Source organism: Pempheris klunzingeri, chromosome 8 (assembly GCF_042242105.1).
Source record: "Pempheris klunzingeri isolate RE-2024b chromosome 8, fPemKlu1.hap1, whole genome shotgun sequence".
NCBI classification, from domain to species: domain Eukaryota; kingdom Metazoa; phylum Chordata; class Actinopteri; order Acropomatiformes; family Pempheridae; genus Pempheris; species Pempheris klunzingeri.
Window position 1 is genome coordinate 12,210,461 of NC_092019.1, and position 18,608 is coordinate 12,229,068.

The following is an 18,608-nucleotide window of genomic DNA, read 5'->3' on the forward strand; positions in this document are numbered from 1 at the left end:
CTGTAACGTGGGTACTGCTAAGCGTTTGCTCTTGTTTCCACCGAGTAAACTTACCAAACGGACTGCCACTCACGTTGAGGGTCAACATTTTGAGGATGTTCTGCTAGTGTCATCGAAATGTCAAGTTTCTCCAGATCTGCCCAGGTAACTGCACTTAACACCAAACATTACATTATCCTATTTGTATCTCTTAATTTGGCGGTTATATGCGTTAATGTAACGTAAAGACTTGTCTGTCTCAAATAGCCTGTTAGCTAACTAGCCGTTGCTAACGAGCTAGCCACGGTGTGTGTGGCTCTATGATGGATGTTACTGTAAAGGTGAATTAGTACTGAAGCTATAGGACTGCCCTCAGTAGTCGCAGAAACACCAAAGAGACACAGTTGTCGCCTAACGCTATAACATATAATATATCTTGTCAGACCCTATAAAAAGGTAACTTTACGTCTTGGTTTAAATGCATGTTTATGGTGTCAGGGTGATGGAGTCTTCATTATTTTAAGAGGAAGAGGACAGCAACATTAACAAACTAGAAATGAGTTCTGTTTTACATTAATGGAAATGTTCTGTTGCTTCAAACTAGAAACAAATTGCCGTCTTGTCAAATGCCACACATCTGTGTCACACTTAGAGAAAGCACAACATCAACGATGGCTGCGTTCCATTCATGTGTCCCCTAAAACCATGACAGTGTGACAGTGAGCCCGCATGTATCAGGACCCTGAGGCTGTAGCCACTAAATGGAATTCAGCCATCATTACCTTTATGGTTTACATTTGTGCTGCTGTCAAATGTCTCTGAAAAGTCCTTTTGTCACAGAAAGTGCTCTATTGGTTCTTTTTGTGTCTCATACATTAAACAAGTGATGGTCCCATTCCAGTCATTTTTTCCACCCATTCATTCTCTCTGTCTTCTTTCAGCAATGGGCGACCTTCGCTCGGTCCTGGTTCCTGATCGATGCCAGGATGCAGCCGCCCGGGAAGATCGCGACTATGTGTTCAGTTAGATTACAGGGGAAACACAAGCCTATTTACCATGCAAAGAGTGAGTAGGAGTTTAATCTGTCACACACATGCTGTATAGTCAGGAGTAACTTTCTGACTTTAACATAACACCTTTATGCTTCATATAAATGACTGTTTGTTTTTTTTAATTAAACCACAACCCACCCTTAGTTTAAGGTTGTAGTGACATGGAATGACCACACGATGGCAGTACGGGACAAACTTTATGAACAATTTTGACTTCCTCGTACTTAAAGTGAAGCTCTCAAAATACTCTTTATGTTTTGGAAGATTCTTTTTTTTTTTGGTCTAACAAACTAGCTGCTGCTTTTGGTGTTATCACTGGCATCCCAAATCCAAACACTTTGACCATCTTCGCAGGTGACTGTGGTGACCATGTAGTGATAATAAACAGCAGGCACATAGCGTTCTCTGGAAACAAATGGGAGCAGAAAGTCTACTCATCACACACAGGGTAAGTGCGTACTACCCCCATATAATACTCGTTTTCTTCTGTGCTTCCAATTTGTCTTTGTTCTTCAATGCCTGTGAAGGACTCAGAAATTGTTTGAAGTAAAGCATTTCTCAGTGACTCATTAGCCTCCTGTCACGCTCATACCCGAGGAGAGGCGATGACCCACTTGTGTTTTATCCACCTGCAAACTACAAAGCTTTTGTGGTTGGTTAGTGCTTTGTTGCCGTCTATGCTGGACTCAATCAATTTCCCTCAATTTATCCTCCATATAATACCTCATTCATCTACATTAGAGATTGGGGGAGGTTGGTATTTCACTATGGTTTGCTTGTCATACAGCACTTAAAAGGAGCCCACTGTGCATATCCTTTAACTGCTGAAAATCCATTAAAATGTATTTCCTAGTGGCTAATGAACTTCCTGAATTTCCTAAAATACTTGATTAGAAGTGCAGATTAACAAACACAACACTCTTAAATATATTCATCAAATGTCTGGTATATGCATGCTTTCTTTTATTTGTTATACTGTATATATTTATATATGTATATATACTTATTTATATTGTCACGCACAGCAAGGACTGACTTGGCTTGTCTTTTTTTTCCAAAGGTATCCAGGTGGATTCAAACAAGTCACAGCTGCCCAGATGCACCATAAAGACCCAAAAGCTGTAAGTTTTGCCCATTAGTTTATCATCCATGTTATTTTTTTTTTAATTTATAGAATTCTAAACTCTCAGATATGACACTGCCACATAACCTCACACCATGGATTTTTATTATACGCTGTGTATGATTTAACCCACATTCATGGAGATTAGTCTAATTTCTTTGTCTACCACATGCTGTGCAGAGTAGGTGTTTCGTGGTTTGACATTTATCCCCTCCTTCATATGTCCTGCTGGTGCATATTAATGTGAAGTGCAGAGTACAGGGATTAACCAGCAGTGGATTTGCGCTGGTGATGGTGGTGTTTTGTATGTTCTGAAACTCGTTAGGAGAATGTCAGTTCAAGGATAATTCCTGGGGTTCTGGTTGTGTTGCATATTCATGGTGTCGGGGTTACAAGCTCTTCATTGTGTCACAGACAGTCACAATTATATTCAGAACTTGATGTGACCTACATACTCATGATAAACTGCTGCTCTTGACGAACTACCAGATATTGACATCTGTGTTAGGAAACACAAAGGCTTTGACACGAGAGAAAAATGCCAACTAATGAATATAAAGGATAAATCTGGCAACGGTGTGTATTTGACTTATTGTCAACAATCCCATGTAGAAAAAAATGGATAAATTGATCCTACGAAGGAGTACTGTCTGTGCTGCCAAAGCCTGATGTGGTTTATTCCTCTAAGCCCTTGTGCTCTGCATCCCTCTTTTGAAATTAATAAATTAACTGGGTGACATGTCCCTCGAGTGTGATGAAGATGGGCTCTTTGTCATTTTATGTCAGTACTAAACACACCATCCTTCTGCACGCAGATACTCACTAGATCACCAAATGTGTATTAATCTCCACCTGAAAATGGTCCCTAATAAATGCACTAATTATCTCTGCTAGAGTAATGTTGTTTGAGAATTGTTGTAGCCTTTTTGAAGAATAAACTATTTATGTATGACTTGTTTTAAATGTACACACATAGTAGCAGTGGATAGGCTTTGGATTGAGAGCCACAGACAGAATAGGGAACTCAGAAAGTATTGCAAGCTGGACCAACACATTTTTGTGTAAGGTTTGTTTTTACTACAGACAAGGATATGGTAGTCATCATAAAGAGGGGACCAGGATCTCATCAAGTCCTCACATGCACGGTGCTGAGATCGATTTCACTCCTTTAATTTTTGTTTATTGTTATATCAGGTGCTTATATTGCTTCATTTTAACATCTGATTTCTCTTTTCCCAAACTCAATCCCATCAATTGCACAACATGAAAAATCCTATTTAGAGGAAACCAGCGGGTGTTAAACCAGAATACTGAGCCTCACAGGTCAGGGGAGTTGCACTATAGCAACAGGACTGGTCAGAATCATTTAACATGAGAGCCACACAGCAACGGTTTGAGGACTTTTTCCACATGCAGCCCTTGTAGGCAAGTAAAAATACTGTAAAATTCATGTGGGAATCACTGCGCGAATGTGGGGGACTTGTGCTGGTTTTCAATCAGTAGTTTACAGAGCCAGGAGAGACGTTTACTCTGCTGTTGGCTGTCTGTCGATGAAGGCTGTAGTCCAGCCGGTGACCACAGATGTGTGTCCTAATGGTGGTTTAGTCAGAATGAGGTTTGGAGGGTTGGCGAGCAAAGAGGGAGAAATAGAATTGGACAGATGAATGATTTGTTAGCACTGCCTCTGTCCAACATCACTCTCCATTATCTCTGCCCAATGTCTCGGTCCAGTAACTCTCTCCAAGTCGAATTCACATTGGTGCAACCAGCCTCACATTGAGAAACAGAGTTTGGATGCAAATAAAAAAAAAAAAAAAAAAAAGGAAAAACAGCATATATGGGTGCTATAGACACTGTCTTTTTTTTTAATAATAAAACAGTCAAGTGAGTGTTTGTCAACCTTTTCCTTGTAATTCTTCTCACCAGATTGTGAAGTTAGCGGTTTACGGCATGCTGCCTAGGAATCTGCAACGGCGCACCATGATGCAGAGATTACACATCTTTGCTGATGACGTGAGTCCAGTTTCTCTTCATCTCTAAGAGCTCATGAGTCTTGAGACACCCACCCCCACACCCTTAATCACCCAGGCTTATTAAGGACAATAAGAAAGGGGGCACATTATGTGGGGGGGGGGGGGGGGGGGGGGGGGGGTTCACTGATTTCATTTTGCATCAGCTGACACAGAAGAATGAGCTAGTTTTAATCTTCCTTCATCCAGGTGACCTTCACAACTAATAGGAATTAATTACCTTAAAATGAACGCGTGTAGTTCAACACGATTGTTGCCTTTGACAACGAAGAGTCCTTTCCTTTGCCGATATTTTCTCAGCTGGTATGTGTATTTGAAGTGCTGGACAATGAGATGGTATTTTGGTGTTTCCCACTGGTTGTAAGGTTGCTCAGCGGCACCTTTTTCTCCCTCTCAGTCTTCTATAGCTTCAGGCTGTATGAGTCAATATGTTTATATACGGCCGACTACCTGTGTGAATATGAAAGGGGTCACTCGTCTTGACAAACCCACAGAGAACGATCACCCAATTCTGCTTTTCCTCTCACCTCTACGGAGCAATTGAACAGTGTTTTACAAGGAGCAATTTTACAGTGTTTACTGTTTTGTTAACTCCCAACACTCTAAGGTTGAATGTTTTGCTTTCCGTTGCCTCCTTCTGGCCAAAAGATCAATTAATACTTCTCCCATCACATTGTAACACTGATCAGCCTGTCGTCTCTTACTCCTTTACTCGAAAGAGAAAATTTGCATCACTGGTGCAGTGAATTATGGTCACTGCAGTTCACAAGTAAAGCTTTTGGCATTTGGTAGCATTAAACTGTGATTGCTTTAAAATTATGTTGGCGAGAAGCACCAGCGTCACACATCACAGCTTCTGAAATGAATTGAAATAAAGAAGCACTTGACAGGCTGTTAATTGACCTGGGTGGTCCGCCCAAATATTAACTGGATATAAATCTTATCCATGAGAGAAAGTACAGGGCATTATTAATGCCAGGAATGTCTGACAAAGGAAGATAGTCAGAACTTTCTGAGTTTTTACTTGAAGCCTAATACATAAGGCTTTTTATACTATAAAAGACACAAAAGTAAAAGACACAATGTCTTTTGTTTTGGCCCTGACCTCACATCCACCAGCAGAATTGATGTTGTGTAGTGTTTATTCCTAAGTACAAGCAGATGGGCTTCCTGGTCTAAATGTCTGCAGTCTCATCTGCAATTCAGAACAGAAAATGTTGGACGGTCCAGGGTATTTTTAATTACTATGTTTGTCTTTTAGTCTGAACTGTATTCCCGCTCCGTAAATGAATCTGTATGTACAAACCCACTTCTACTCAATATTACTGAGAGTGACTGTCGGTGCTGGAGAGTGATGGACCCAAAGCTCCTTTCAAGTCTGAGTAGAATATCTAAGCTGCTTTTGGGATGTAAATGGTGCCTTCTTCTTTATTCTCACCTTCTTTTTCATGCCACCTCCTTTCAGTTAAGTTTCCCATCTCAGTTCCTTCATTTCTCTTTGAATTTCTTGTCCTGTCTACATTTTCAATTTTCAGTGTCTCTTCTGTCCACCCCCTACTAGGAGTTGCCAGAAGACATCCGAGCCAACCTGACGGAGGAGCTGCCTCAGCCTAGAGAAATCCCCAGGAAACTGAGCGAGTACACACAGGAGGAGATAGACGCCTTCCCCAGGCTGTGGACACCGTATGTAGAAACGCACACAGTCTGTTCTCTTCAACACACCAACTCCAGCCTAAATGCAGACACTGTAAACTGTATACACAACAGTGTACATGTAGGCGTCATGTAAACGCAAAACAGATGGGAAGCGACGAATGCCATATATACTGTATCACACAAAAAAACCTCAGTACACACAGGATTAATGGGATCACTGACTCTTTATCGCTCCTTTTAGACCTTTTAGATAAAAGCAGAGTTTCTATAAGTGTTTTCAGTTTTCAATGTTTGTGGCTGCTATAAGGCAACATAATGAATCTCCTGTAAAGAAAATATACATTAGCTCATACTCATTATTCAGAACTGTTTGTATTCAGTCGACCGAACCAAGAAAGACATTTTATGTTAATGCTAATGTTAACGCAGACTTCTGCCTTCAAACGACTTTTTTAATTGCTTGACAAACTTTTAAAAAGTACCAAACTTGGGAATCATTTCCTCATCTTTTTGTCCCTTGAGGACCTCTGTACCATAATGAGTAACACACACACACACACACACACACACACACACACACACACACACACACACACACACACACACACACACACGTTGTTTTGTACTGGTGAGGAATAGCCAGAAGGGGGCGATGTTGATCCGAGCGCCACCTCTCATTGCCACTTGTGTATATCAACCGCCTTGATTTGTGATACAGAAGTTGACATGAAGCAGTTTCAGATAACATCCTTTGTCTGTTGGGAGTATTTTGGTTAGTTGTGTGGTTACATCTGTAAAGATAAATACTGATCTCAAATACTCCATAGAAAACCTGTCAAGATAAACAGATATGTTTTCTTTTTTGCATACAAAAGAAATTCAGGTTTATTTAAATCTATGCCAGATGGCAAAGGTACCAAAAAAATTTGAGCTTTAGAGGAGAAGCACAGTAGGAGGCGTGACACAGACCGTTACCCAGCGCAGTACAATCTGTATGTTAATGAGGATGGGGGATTGAGTACTCGCACATTGCCTCACCGTGCTCAGACTTTGTCAGCAGTGAACGGGCACTTGTTTTTACACAGTTCCGCGTTACTTTCATGGTCACCCTAAGCAACGTATGCATGAATGGATCCAATTCAAACGCTCGCCAAACCCCTGTTTTTGTGGCCAGTGTGACTCTGACACATGCAGGAAAAAATAAGACGCAACATTTTTCATCGTAACTACAAACATATGTGTCTGTGGTGTGAATGATTGTCAGCCAACAAAGAGCTGTCAGGACAGGCTGTTGGACGAGCGGCCACTTTATTCATCTGAATAGACTCGGAGGTTAAAACTCACTGAGTTCAGTTACAGGAGCCAGCATACAGCTGTAGTAAGCTAATATACGACCCTTTTCCCCCCAGCTGACGTTTTTATTTACTAGATATAAAAGTTTTTTTTTTGCTGTATTGTGCTCTGATGGTTGCATGCTGGAGATCCTGGTGCGCTTCCCTGAAAAGCACCATAAATTAAGGCCATCATACATTATGGTTTTATCAAACAACATAACACTGAAGTCCACTGCAATATAACAGGCCTCTCAGCCTGTAGGTGTGTGTCAGCAGTTGTGTTGTTTAACAGAAACTTTCAAAGATTTCTGTTCTTTTTCTGGCCAAGGTTTTGTGCCAAACATTTGAATATAAATGGTAAAATGCCACAAACGTGTGGAAAGTCAGCTGTTTCCCACCACTTGCTGAGTGTTTGGGGCATACAAGCCTTCTTTGTAGGTTGTGAGAGAGAGCATCTGTTATTCGGCATAATCATATTCATGGCTTTTTGAGTGAACTATTTTCCAGTTGGAGATTAGACTGACACTGTGACCCGTGGCTTGCTGTCATGATAATGTCGCCCTGTTGCATTCCTCTGGCCTCACCTGTAGTAAACATCATCCTGACAGGTTAACTGAGAGCGTTCCCTCTCAGCGTCCATCAGTTCATCCAGCTTGTCCGTCTTCTAGCTGTTTATCCAGGTCAGGATCGCTCCTCTTCAGCCGCAGGGCAGCGGCTCACCCAAGTCCACTGGTCGTCTTCATTGTGACTCTTGGCGAGCCCATAATAATAGATCAAGTGGGAAACTTGAAAAAGGTTTCCCTTGTGGCTCAACTTTTAGCTGCAGCACAGTCAATTATCCAGTAACACTGCTGTTGCTGCAGTCAATGCACCTTTACTGCCCAGCTTGTTGTAAATATTTCTATTTCACACAGCTAACAAGACGACTGTGAAACACATCGTGCAGCTTTTATGAGCTTTTTGTCATCAATAATGTGATGTACAAGCAATTTTGTAGAGTCGTTTTTGCACTGTGTTGAATACAATCTTTGCCAACAATTCATGGGTGGAATGAGTACCGGGATACCGGGACACCAGTGCTGCTTGTCAAGTTATAAAGCGCCACCCCGAATTCATTTTCTCACCTGTAGACGTATCCAGCCGTGCAGGTAGTTTTGGTTTTGTTTGTCCATGTTTTGAAATATTAACCTCTGAAATGTCTGCTGTCATACCAATATAATGGAGCTGACTCTGTTTATGTTACTCAAAGCATTTAGAAATTACATTTTAACAGCAACATGTCTTTCAAGAAATCTTGTCACAGTTACCCTGGAGAATCTGAAAAACCTGAAGAAGAAATGAAAGCCAATTAAAACTGTGGACAGCATATTCTGGGGATTATCCCAAGCAACAGGGACATTCTGGACATAATGTTGCCGTTTAACTTCTCTAAATAGAATATTTCTCTCACCTCCGTTATATTGGGATGGCAACGGGAAAGTCAGACTCTTAAAACCTGAGCAACTAAAACCAAATGTGCAAGTCTGGTGACCACAAGAGACAATTGAGATAATGTTTTGTTGTGGTTTGGGTGGACTGTCCGTTACAAACAGTCCTCTACTACAATTGTGAATCCATTGACTTCATTCTGTTGCACTAAACCCTTCATCTGGCATTTCACACATTTGAACAAAACATAACCCACATTTGATTTGAATATATTAAAGTGAGAACTGACACTGAATCTACACAGAGGGCTCTGATCTGACTGTTTACATTCAGTTACTGTCCTCTGTGTGTTTGTGTGTGTGCCGTGAACAGACTCGTACAGCATGTCAGTATTACACTCAGCATTGCTGTCAGAGTGTGTGTGCTCACGCTACTGCGCATGGTGATAAATGAGCCACTTCTTATTGTTTACTGGTCCAATCTCCTCAGCCAATCAGTGCGTCTGTTCAGGCCTGTCGCTGTGTGGTCGTCAAGGTCAAGCTAATCCTGGTTTATTTAAGAGATGGGCCTTAGCCTAGTTAATATTCACTCACACTCCCTTATTCATTTTACTGATCAAATATGTGTGTGTGTCAAAGGGAGATGGGGTTGAGGTCATTGAGGGCGATTCAATCGTTGCCCTTTATTAAACACATAGTTAATATTCTCTCTGAAAACCGCGGTGCAGAGGCAAAAGATTATTATTATTAGATATGCGGTCCCCCTTCTCTCTCCACACACGTGCACATACACACACGCACAGAAAATCAACAACATAAACATATTGCTGTAGTCGATAGCAGAGCTATTACAAATGATGATAACATTTTTGTACTTTATCAAAACCAATACAGCATGTCCTGATAGCATCTGTCTGCTGCGATCTCTGCTCAAAATGAAAGGGGAGAAAACACAAAGAGGATGCTGTGTCTGGTCTCATTTTGAAAAGCAAAAAAAACCTGATAAGATCTTTCTGGTTTCTCATTTGTCACTTTCTCCCCATGTTTTCCCCTGTAATCTGTTCTTTTCCCAGACTTTTTATGCCTCCCCATACTAATGTGCTGTCTTGTGTTTTCTCCACAGACCTCAAGACTACAAGATGAAATGAAATCAAGGCTGCCCGATGTGACCAAAGCTGAAAAGGTTTTCTTACACTGAAAGCATCGGTGTCCTCGACTACATTTCTAGTTCTGACTCTTGACAGAGTATTGTACAAATCAGAGGCCTGTTTTATAGGATTTGCTCTGAGATGTTTATCTGTTTTTAAGACACACAAAAGTGATTTTCTCTGTTCAGATGACACATCAAAACAAAGTCATATTTTGTGCAAATCCAGGCAACAGCACTGTCATCAAGGCTTGACTGGACTTCACTAAAAGCACTAACTCATAATCGTGATACATCAACACAAACTCTATCCTTCCCATAATATATATGTACACCTGTCAGCTGGTATATTCCCCTTGACAGCAGACCTGAATCCAGCAACAGGTCGAGATTTTTCCATGTGGCTCAGCTCTGATCAGAGAAAATCAGATTTTGTGGGTTTTCCTCTGATTATACAACCATGAAATGATCAGATCTGGCCCATTAAAAAATGACATCTGTTAGAGCCGATCCTGCCTTTGAAGGTTTATGCGTTCACAGAGAAACCAGCGACTGTGTTACCATGACAACATTCAGGCCATCGGTGCCGTTTCAGTAGGAAATTTAGTCGGGAAATCCTGAGCTTTCTGTCTTGCCAGTGTGTCAGAAACTTTCCGTAGTGTCGTTGAAGTATAAATCAGTTCTGTTTATGTGAGTTGTAAAATAGGCTAATAAACAATTTAATAAACCTGCTCTCGTCAAGTAGTTTTTTTTATATAAATGTTGTAAAATCTAGTTAAAGTTTGACCTTTTTGTGCCATTTAAGTGAGATAAATGACCTAAAACACAAGTTTGTAGTCTCATTACAGATTTATTGGTTATAAAAGCAAACAAAACATGAAATAAATAAGGTGTTATTGTACTAAGGGGCGTGGTGGTGAGACACATTCCTTATTAAACTCTTTAAGTTCAACAGTTTAAATCTCATATAAACCAGGGCCAGCTCACCGCTTGTAGTCACTTTAGTGCTTGCTTTTTTTTTTTCCAGGACGGGTTTTCACTAATGCTTCAGTCCTTATTGGTTTCACAGAGAGGCAACTAACTGTTTTGAATAATAACTGGATCCAGGTCTCATTCCAGTAAGAGGTCAGAGGTCAACCAGTGAGCAAACAGCTTCCACAGTGAGCAGGCCCGACTTTGCATAAGAACGATTAATTTAAAAAAAAAAAACAAACACTAGGGCAGCAACACAAGACACAAACAACACAGATTTATCCTCTTATTTCACCATAAATCTGGACCTGGTCCATCTTTGTAGCAACAGAGTGAAAATATCGCAGGGCAAAATATAACTGTAGGCAAATTTTCTCTGATAAAATGATAATTTAAAGGTCCCATATTATGCAACATGCATAAGTATTTTTGACGTAAACGTGTCCCCCTATGTGACTACAGACCTCCAAACTGTAAGAAAAGACCATCCTTTCTCTATTTCTTCTGCTCCATCTTTCAGTGAATGTGTGAAAACATGTTTAGGTTTGGCCTCTTTTATGATGTCATAAAGGGATTTGTTAAACATGTGACCCCCTCCGCCCCTTCAGCAGGCCGACTGTCCCCGCCATCTGCAACCTCCTGATTCAACCTCGCAGTCCGCCATTGTTTTCCCCTCACTAACATGAAGATGTCAAAAGGTGAGAGCAAAGCACACAAATTGTTCTGTTCCTCTAAAACTAAGCGTGTAGACAGGCTGAAAACACCTGCAGCAGCCACATCTGCAATGAGGAAAATTATGTGTTTTCTGAACATTAAACCATGTAAACCTGTTCTAGTCGGACCTCCAAGTATAAACTTGAAAATGAGCAGAATATGGGACCTTTAAAAACCTTTTACAGTCTTAAGGTAAATTTAAATTTGATGCATCTGCTTCTACAGACAATTTAGAGGGATTAACTCCAATAATAAGTGGTTAAAAAAAACAAGACAAACTCAACACAATACTGTATGGAGAAAATCACTTCAAAAACATTTCAATATTCCTTTAAACACTGAAATAAAGACAGCATGGCAATGGGGGACTCGAGATTCATCGTTATAAAAAGCAGCCTGTACAAATGTTGCCGGCTCATTGTCCTCGATTTGAATTGTAAAATAATCTAGCTAGTTACATACAACCAAAACAAGATGCACGTGTCCAGTTACACACTCAATGGTTGGCTCAAAGGAGACATGCAGCTTCACACAAAAACACGGGTTTAATCCTGAAATCAGCTGTAACATGGGAAGAAACGGTTCTTACCTTAACATTACCACTGGACGATGCTTACATAGATCAGGCACTTTTCGGACCCCCCTTTTAACAGAGATTTCATACAAGAGTCCACAGAGCTATTTACATTGTTTCACCAGGCGGAGAAACCACTGGATACACAGGGAGGGGGGTTCTCACCACAGTATCAGATGGGGAACGATGTGTCAGTGTCTGATTTATGTGTGTGTGTGTGTGTGTGTGTGTGTGTGTGTGTGTGTGAATGTGAGTGTGTGTTGTGGCATGCGGGGCTCAAGCACTTTAGGTGAGTCCATCCTTCCTTTAAAGACCTCCCTCCTCACTCTCCTCAATGACGACGACATCGCGCGGAAACCTTCTGGCGACGCCCGGCGACCTCAGCTCCGTGTCCTCAGAGTGGGTGGGGCTCGAGTGGTAAGCATGGTGGCCCCTGACCGGTTGGGAGGGCCGGTGGGGGTAGTACTGAGGGGGGTAACCACGATAATAGGGATCCTGCTCTTCCTCTTCCTCTTCCTCCTCCTCCTCCTCGGCTCCTTGGTCATTGTTGTAAGCCACTGCAGCAGGGTTGTAGGGCTGGTAGCCGCCGTGAGGCAGGGGTTGGACTGGGGTGGCGGGAATATTTAAGGTCAATTTGAGTGAATGTTTATTGATCACTGCAGCTAACAGCCACCACCACCACCGAGGGTGAACATGGAGCGAAGTCAGGGCTGACATTGGGACTAGTACCACCCTAAATAAGCCACCACCAATTAAAAGCATTAAGGGGGCAGTGTGCTATTAAAAGGTTACAAAACAAGTTGAATAGGAGCAGCACAGGCAGATTTGGGACCCAGGATAGTGTTCAAAAGATTGGGTTAATAAGGAAGTGGGTCAGTGACGTAGAAGAAAAATGCGGTTTCTACTCCACATTATCCAGATCTGATCATTTTCATCACATCTGGGTCACATTAGGAATAAAATGAAGATTCCCTGCCCACCTTACAGTATATGAGATGTACAGATACAGGGGTTCAGTCATGAATGCAGCCAATCAGCATCAAAGCAATTCATCCCAATTTAGCTGATTCATCAGGCTTTGAAAGATAAGATAAGCCCTGAAGAGATTTAAGCCCAAAGCGGAGGCTTGCTGCAGCAAAGCGCTGCGTACACCAGTATTTGTTGACAGATGGCACTGGGATCAGTGGTGGTGATCATCGCAGCAGTGTTTTGGGGGTTTTGTTTGGTCTTGTGGGAAGGTAAACTAATCCATTTTTGTCTCTGAGACTGTCAAATGATTAAAATGGCCAGATTAATGGTCCTTTTCTCTCAAGAAAGTTGATTTAGAGTGGAAATTAATCCAATTTATACTACTATTAAGATAATATCAGGCATCATTTGCATCAAGACTGAAAATCTGGTGTGAATACTGTTTCTAAAAACATACACCAGATCTTCCTGTTTGATTTAAAATGGATAAATACAAGTTACAAGTTATACTGTTAGAATCATTTTCATAAGAAAAAACAAAGAATTGTACAGAGGTTCCTGCAAAAATTAAATGTTGCCTGCAAGAGTAATTTGTGAAAAGAAGGTCTATGGAGAAACAAAATGTAAAAATGACTGCTGCAGGGATTAGAGGTTTAACACCAGGGTCAAAGGTAATTATCCATCCCATGAAATATTGAGGCCTTCAAGGAATAATTTATCAATTTCCTCAGTTTTTAGTCTTGTGTACAGGGCAGTGGAGGAGGAGGAGGAGGATGGTTGGAGAATGCTCCTCAGTAATCATTCCCATAGTCCTGTTGAACTTCAGTCAGAAAGAGGAAGAGACAGAGGGGAGGGGAACACAGGGAGGAGATGTTAGCTCACATCAGGAGGAAAACCCAAAGACACCAAAGAGTTAAACCTCTCAAACCTCGGTGACAGGATTGCCCCAGCTGTTGGGTTTTGAGTTTGGAGGTAGAAAAATTAGTGTTGGAATCTGCTTCTCAAAAAGGTCACCCTGGATGATTCCTACATAAACTTAGCACACATTACTGAATTAAAACATTCGTATAAAATGTTTGGAAAGAGGGGAAATGTGTCAGATCTCTATTTCTCTTTCTGTACATGAGAAAGTACAAATAAAGATTTCTAACACAGAAAACAGCAGCACAACAGGAGTACAGATATATATAACAAGAAAAACAAGCCTTGTGAGAAATACTGAATAAAACAGAGGTCACCATTTTTTTTTTTTTTTGCAGTTACACACACCTTAACTGCAATGTTTTAACACATATTACTCAACAAGTAGTCAAGATTCAGACTACACTTAAGTATGAATGTTAGTGAATTATATTATAAGAAATAAGACCTATGATATGAAGGTAAAAAACAGCTTTTATTTCTACTAACCAGAGTAGGACAACCGCATGCAGGCCCTTTTTATGTGCCTGCTTAAAGTACTGTAATCCATGATTATTCCATGCTCAAAACAAGCATTCAACATTTTGGGAAATCTGTCTTTAATATACTTTAGCAGACAGACATGAATCATAATGAGTGAACCGACGGTTTGAAGAGCCCTAATATTAAAGAATGACTCAGCTAATGATTCGTGACCATTGATGCCATGTATATGTATTTGCAGACAGGCCTTGCTTTAGCCCAGTTTAGCTACGTAGCATTTGAAACCATTTTTGTGTAGTAGCAGCCTCTGGGGAATTGTGCCTTTATCCTATACTTAAGTAGGATAATTAATTGAACTACATGTAGTACTTTACATATTTTAAATAAGACGTGACTGTATGTACATATATATATATATATATATATATATATATATATATAGAGAGAGAGAGAGAGAGAGAGAGAGAGAGAGAGAGAGGTGGAAACAGTACTTTAAATAATTAATTTATCCTTTTAGGGGTTTTGTATGTACTGTATGTATACTCATGACAACTGGTCCTTTTGACACCCAGTAATTGAGCTATGATTGACCAACCTCATAGTTCACACAGTTTTACTGCCTACGACAGTAATATGTAGTAATATATATAAAATGGCACAACAATGTTTTGTGTTAGCAGGAAAAATATTAATGAACTGAAATATCCCTTTGAAAGTCACAATGACAAATTAAAGGTCAGTCTATTGCGAAAAGAACAATGCTGCTCCACATGCCGTATTTTATAATTTTCCTTTTAAGTGGTCAGGGAGGCTGCTCTTAATGCTTGCATGGCTAAGAATAACAGGCAAGACTCTCCTAAGTCATAAAATAAAAAAAACTGAAAAACTTTTCTATAAAATAAATCTGGTTTGATGGATGAAGTAATGTCTCATTCGTCAACTACTTTTAGCAGATGATATTTCATTACGACGACTCGTCAGAAGCTGTTAGATGTCCAACCTGAGACACGGGATCCATTAAGTCCTGTAAGGTACTCATCAGTATGGAGTGTGTGTGTGTGTGTGTGTTTTTTGTTAGCTCTCAATACAGACAAATAGCTTTGGTCAGTGACACAGTTAGCTTCTTAATCCATCAGTGTGGACATGAATGTATAAACTTCACAGTGGAACAACCATAAAAGCCAGATTACTCAATTCTCAGAGCTTTACGAGAACAATAACTATCTCAGAGCTGACCGTCACTGTGAAAACAATATTTCAGTGTTTTATGCATATAAAAGATGGTTTATAAGGTGGGAAGACAGGGCAGGGTGAGACTGTTTTAAGATGTTTATGTCAATAGATCAGCAAATATAAAAATAAAACAAATAACCAAATGATTTAATTAATTCTGTAGTACCAAAACTGGTGGTTGCTCCAATTTTTAAAGTGTACAGAATAAGTGTAATGCTCAGCTGAAAAAGGGGCAAATCAGGACAAACAATGTTTAAATAAAGAGCAGAGAATGTTTTTCATACTATGTTGTATGTAACCCGACTTACTGCGTACATGTGTGCTTTTGTTCATTCATTTTGTTCATTCCTAAACTTTTTCTGTCATGCCTCCTTTTGTAAGCCGAAAAAAAACAACAACAAATAACGCCAAGATTATGAAGAAAATCTTTTTCATTAATTTCTGTTGTCCAAATTTGTGTTTTTCTTTCCTCTCATCAAAAAATACGTCCATCTTGTACTCTTTTATTCTTTGAATAAATCTCGCTAACCTAAATCATGACAGTCTGCTGGCATCATTCAACTTCTATTTCATTACACATTTTTTCCTCTATTAATACAACCCTCCCTCTAATGCGTCTGCTCCCTCTCGGTTAGGTCTCAAGTATGCTCAAAGCATCTCTTGGCACTTTCTAGTGTTTCCAGGTGTGTGTGTGTGTGTGTGTGTGTAGGAAACACTTTAAGTGCAGCCATTTTGGATTTCTAAGCAGCATGCAAACATTTGATAAAAGGCCAATAAGCTGTCCATTATCAGGAATTGATGGACGACAGGGAGGCTGAGGCTGAACTGTCCGATGTGCAGCAGACGCCTCCTTTAATCCCGATTACAGCTACTTTGAAGGGCGTTATCCTGCTTACACCATGGTCACTTTGTTTTGCAATCAAAAGCTTAAGTTTTTCACAAGCCATGACTCAGTTTCCATGGTAACACCCAAGGGTTTGACTAATACGTGGAACAGTTGTTGCCATCTCATTAGGTTCCTACGCAACGGAAACATTGTTCACTCCAGTAAATAGGATGAACCTTAGATATGATTTGGCAACAGGAGATATTTCTAGTCCGCTCAGCTCATAGACAGTTTCACCGGTACAATTTAGCAGGTGTCCATCATCAAATAAAAAACGGACATCCTGCAGCCAATCAGAGTCAAGTGTTCACCCAGACCGTGGTGCAACACACTGTAATGTAGATGTAAGCAGATATTAGCATGCATTAATCATATGTCATGGTTCTAATAATAGGAAATGTATTTTCGCAGGTTTATTGTGTTATAAATAATTTAGTAAATGAATATAAACTGCTTCTAAATGCAAAGTTAAGTGTTGTGTCACTTAAACAGCGGCTGAATGATGTTTACCTCCAACGTTGTACCCCATACAGGAGTTCTGGTCACAGTATCCTGGTGGGCCGGTTGGTCCTGTGCTACCTGGATTCCCCGACCTCCCCGGTGTTCCTGGGTTACCGGGCCGACCAGGAGGGCCCGGGCTGCCAGTCCGTCCTTCGCCAGGCAGGCCTTCGGATGGAGAACAAGTCCGTGTTAAAGATGTTAGTACACAAAGTCAGTCATCAATAAACATTTGATTTTTAAAAAAAGGGCTCCGGCAGTGTGACACATGGTGTGAGGGGATAAAGGATGAAAGAGAAGGGAGGGAAAGAAAGTGAAAATGTGCCATCCAGGGCGCATCCTGTCACTGCGCTATCTCCTCCTCAATCTCCTCTAAATCCCTCTCCTCTGCTGCTGAGACAACATGACAGAAATGACATGACGATAAGGGAGATGATAGTCAACGTCCTGAAGGCAGGAGCAGGAATAACACAGTTCTTATCTGAAATGTAGCCGGAGGCTTCTGTTTTTGGTTGACATGAGAGAAACCGCTCCATCAGGCAGTCAGCAGAAATATGAAATCAATATTTTGAAGGGAGTGCCATTTGCCTAGTGCTAAAATGATCATCCTACAAATATTACAGGAATGCACATGGTTGCTGCAGACTGAGAGATCTTCCCTGCACCTTTCTCTCAGAAAATACCTCTCATATATTGAAGTTTGGTGATGTTTTTTTTTTTAAACAGTCGTCTGTTCACAGAAAAGTTTCGGGGGAGTTTTGTCAGCTTGCTCTGTGAGTATTGATCGCACAACAGTAAACAGAAAACCCCAGCACTGTCTTATTTTCATAACACAAACCTCAAACTCCACACAGCACGCAGGGAAATCAATACAGAGAATTATATTCATGGTCCAAAACATTTGCTTGCTTTTCTCTGACAGATTTAACAGTGAGTAAAGCAGATCCAAAACACATTAGGTCTCTGTGCTATTCCAGTGTTTCAATATTTGAGACATTTGTGGATTTGTTCAGCGGAAATACAATGAAAAACATTCCACATGGCTAGCTCCAGCTTAGTCACAGTCGCAAAAAAGCACTGAAAACAAATGTTCAAGAACAGAAAAATGCTAAGTTATCGTATTATGAAGCAGCTACAGCGCCTTCAAATGTTATTTAAGCATTGAGGCTGGTGAGGGAGTAATCAGTTGGTTTAGCTTATCATGCGCCCCCAGGACTGCGTGCATGTTTGTCAGTATCTTACCTGGAGGTCCGGGTGGTCCTCGAGGTCCCTGACTCCCAACCCCCGGACTCCCCCTCTCTCCCTTCTCTCCCAGCAGACCTGGAAAAACACACAGTTTTCCACATTAAACTCAAAAACTCAAAATCACATCACACTTTTACCTTCTCTGGTGCACACACAGCCACTTCAGGGTTTATTGAAGGTTTATTGAGGTTGTTGCACTTTGCCCGAGTATTTGTACTTTTTGCTCTTTTCTATTTCTACACTACTACATTTTAGGGGGGAACATCATATTTTTTTACTCGACTACATTTATCTGACAGCTATAGTTATACGTTATAATAAGCTTATACGCTAAAATACAATGCATCGTTTGGCTTATGACCCCT

At 40.6% G+C, this 18,608-nt stretch overlaps 2 protein-coding genes across 2 annotated transcripts in view; one reads left to right on the plus strand and one right to left on the minus strand.

Annotated features, from left to right (window-relative positions):
- The first annotated feature begins 58 nt into the window (after positions 1-58).
- On the plus strand, positions 59-10,475 carry mrpl13 (mitochondrial ribosomal protein L13). The gene is made up of 7 exons (XM_070835523.1): positions 59-144; positions 921-1,044; positions 1,386-1,479; positions 2,092-2,152; positions 4,081-4,167; positions 5,746-5,867; positions 9,725-10,475. Exons 1-7 carry the CDS (start codon positions 118-120, stop codon positions 9,747-9,749), a joined length of 540 nt encoding a protein of 179 aa, XP_070691624.1. The 5' UTR covers positions 59-117; the 3' UTR covers positions 9,750-10,475.
- A 118-nt stretch (positions 10,476-10,593) lies between these two features.
- The window catches only part of col14a1a (collagen, type XIV, alpha 1a), a 128,767-nt gene continuing 120,752 nt past the window's right edge, over positions 10,594-18,608 (minus strand). The window contains exons 46-49 of the mRNA XM_070834822.1: positions 18,241-18,318; positions 17,011-17,166; positions 13,860-13,927; positions 10,594-12,785 (exon numbers count right to left, since the gene is read on the minus strand). Coding sequence (XP_070690923.1) covers positions 12,315-12,785; positions 13,860-13,927; positions 17,011-17,166; positions 18,241-18,318 — 773 coding nt within the window. The 3' untranslated portion in view covers positions 10,594-12,314. The remainder of the gene's footprint in view (positions 12,786-13,859; positions 13,928-17,010; positions 17,167-18,240; positions 18,319-18,608) is intronic.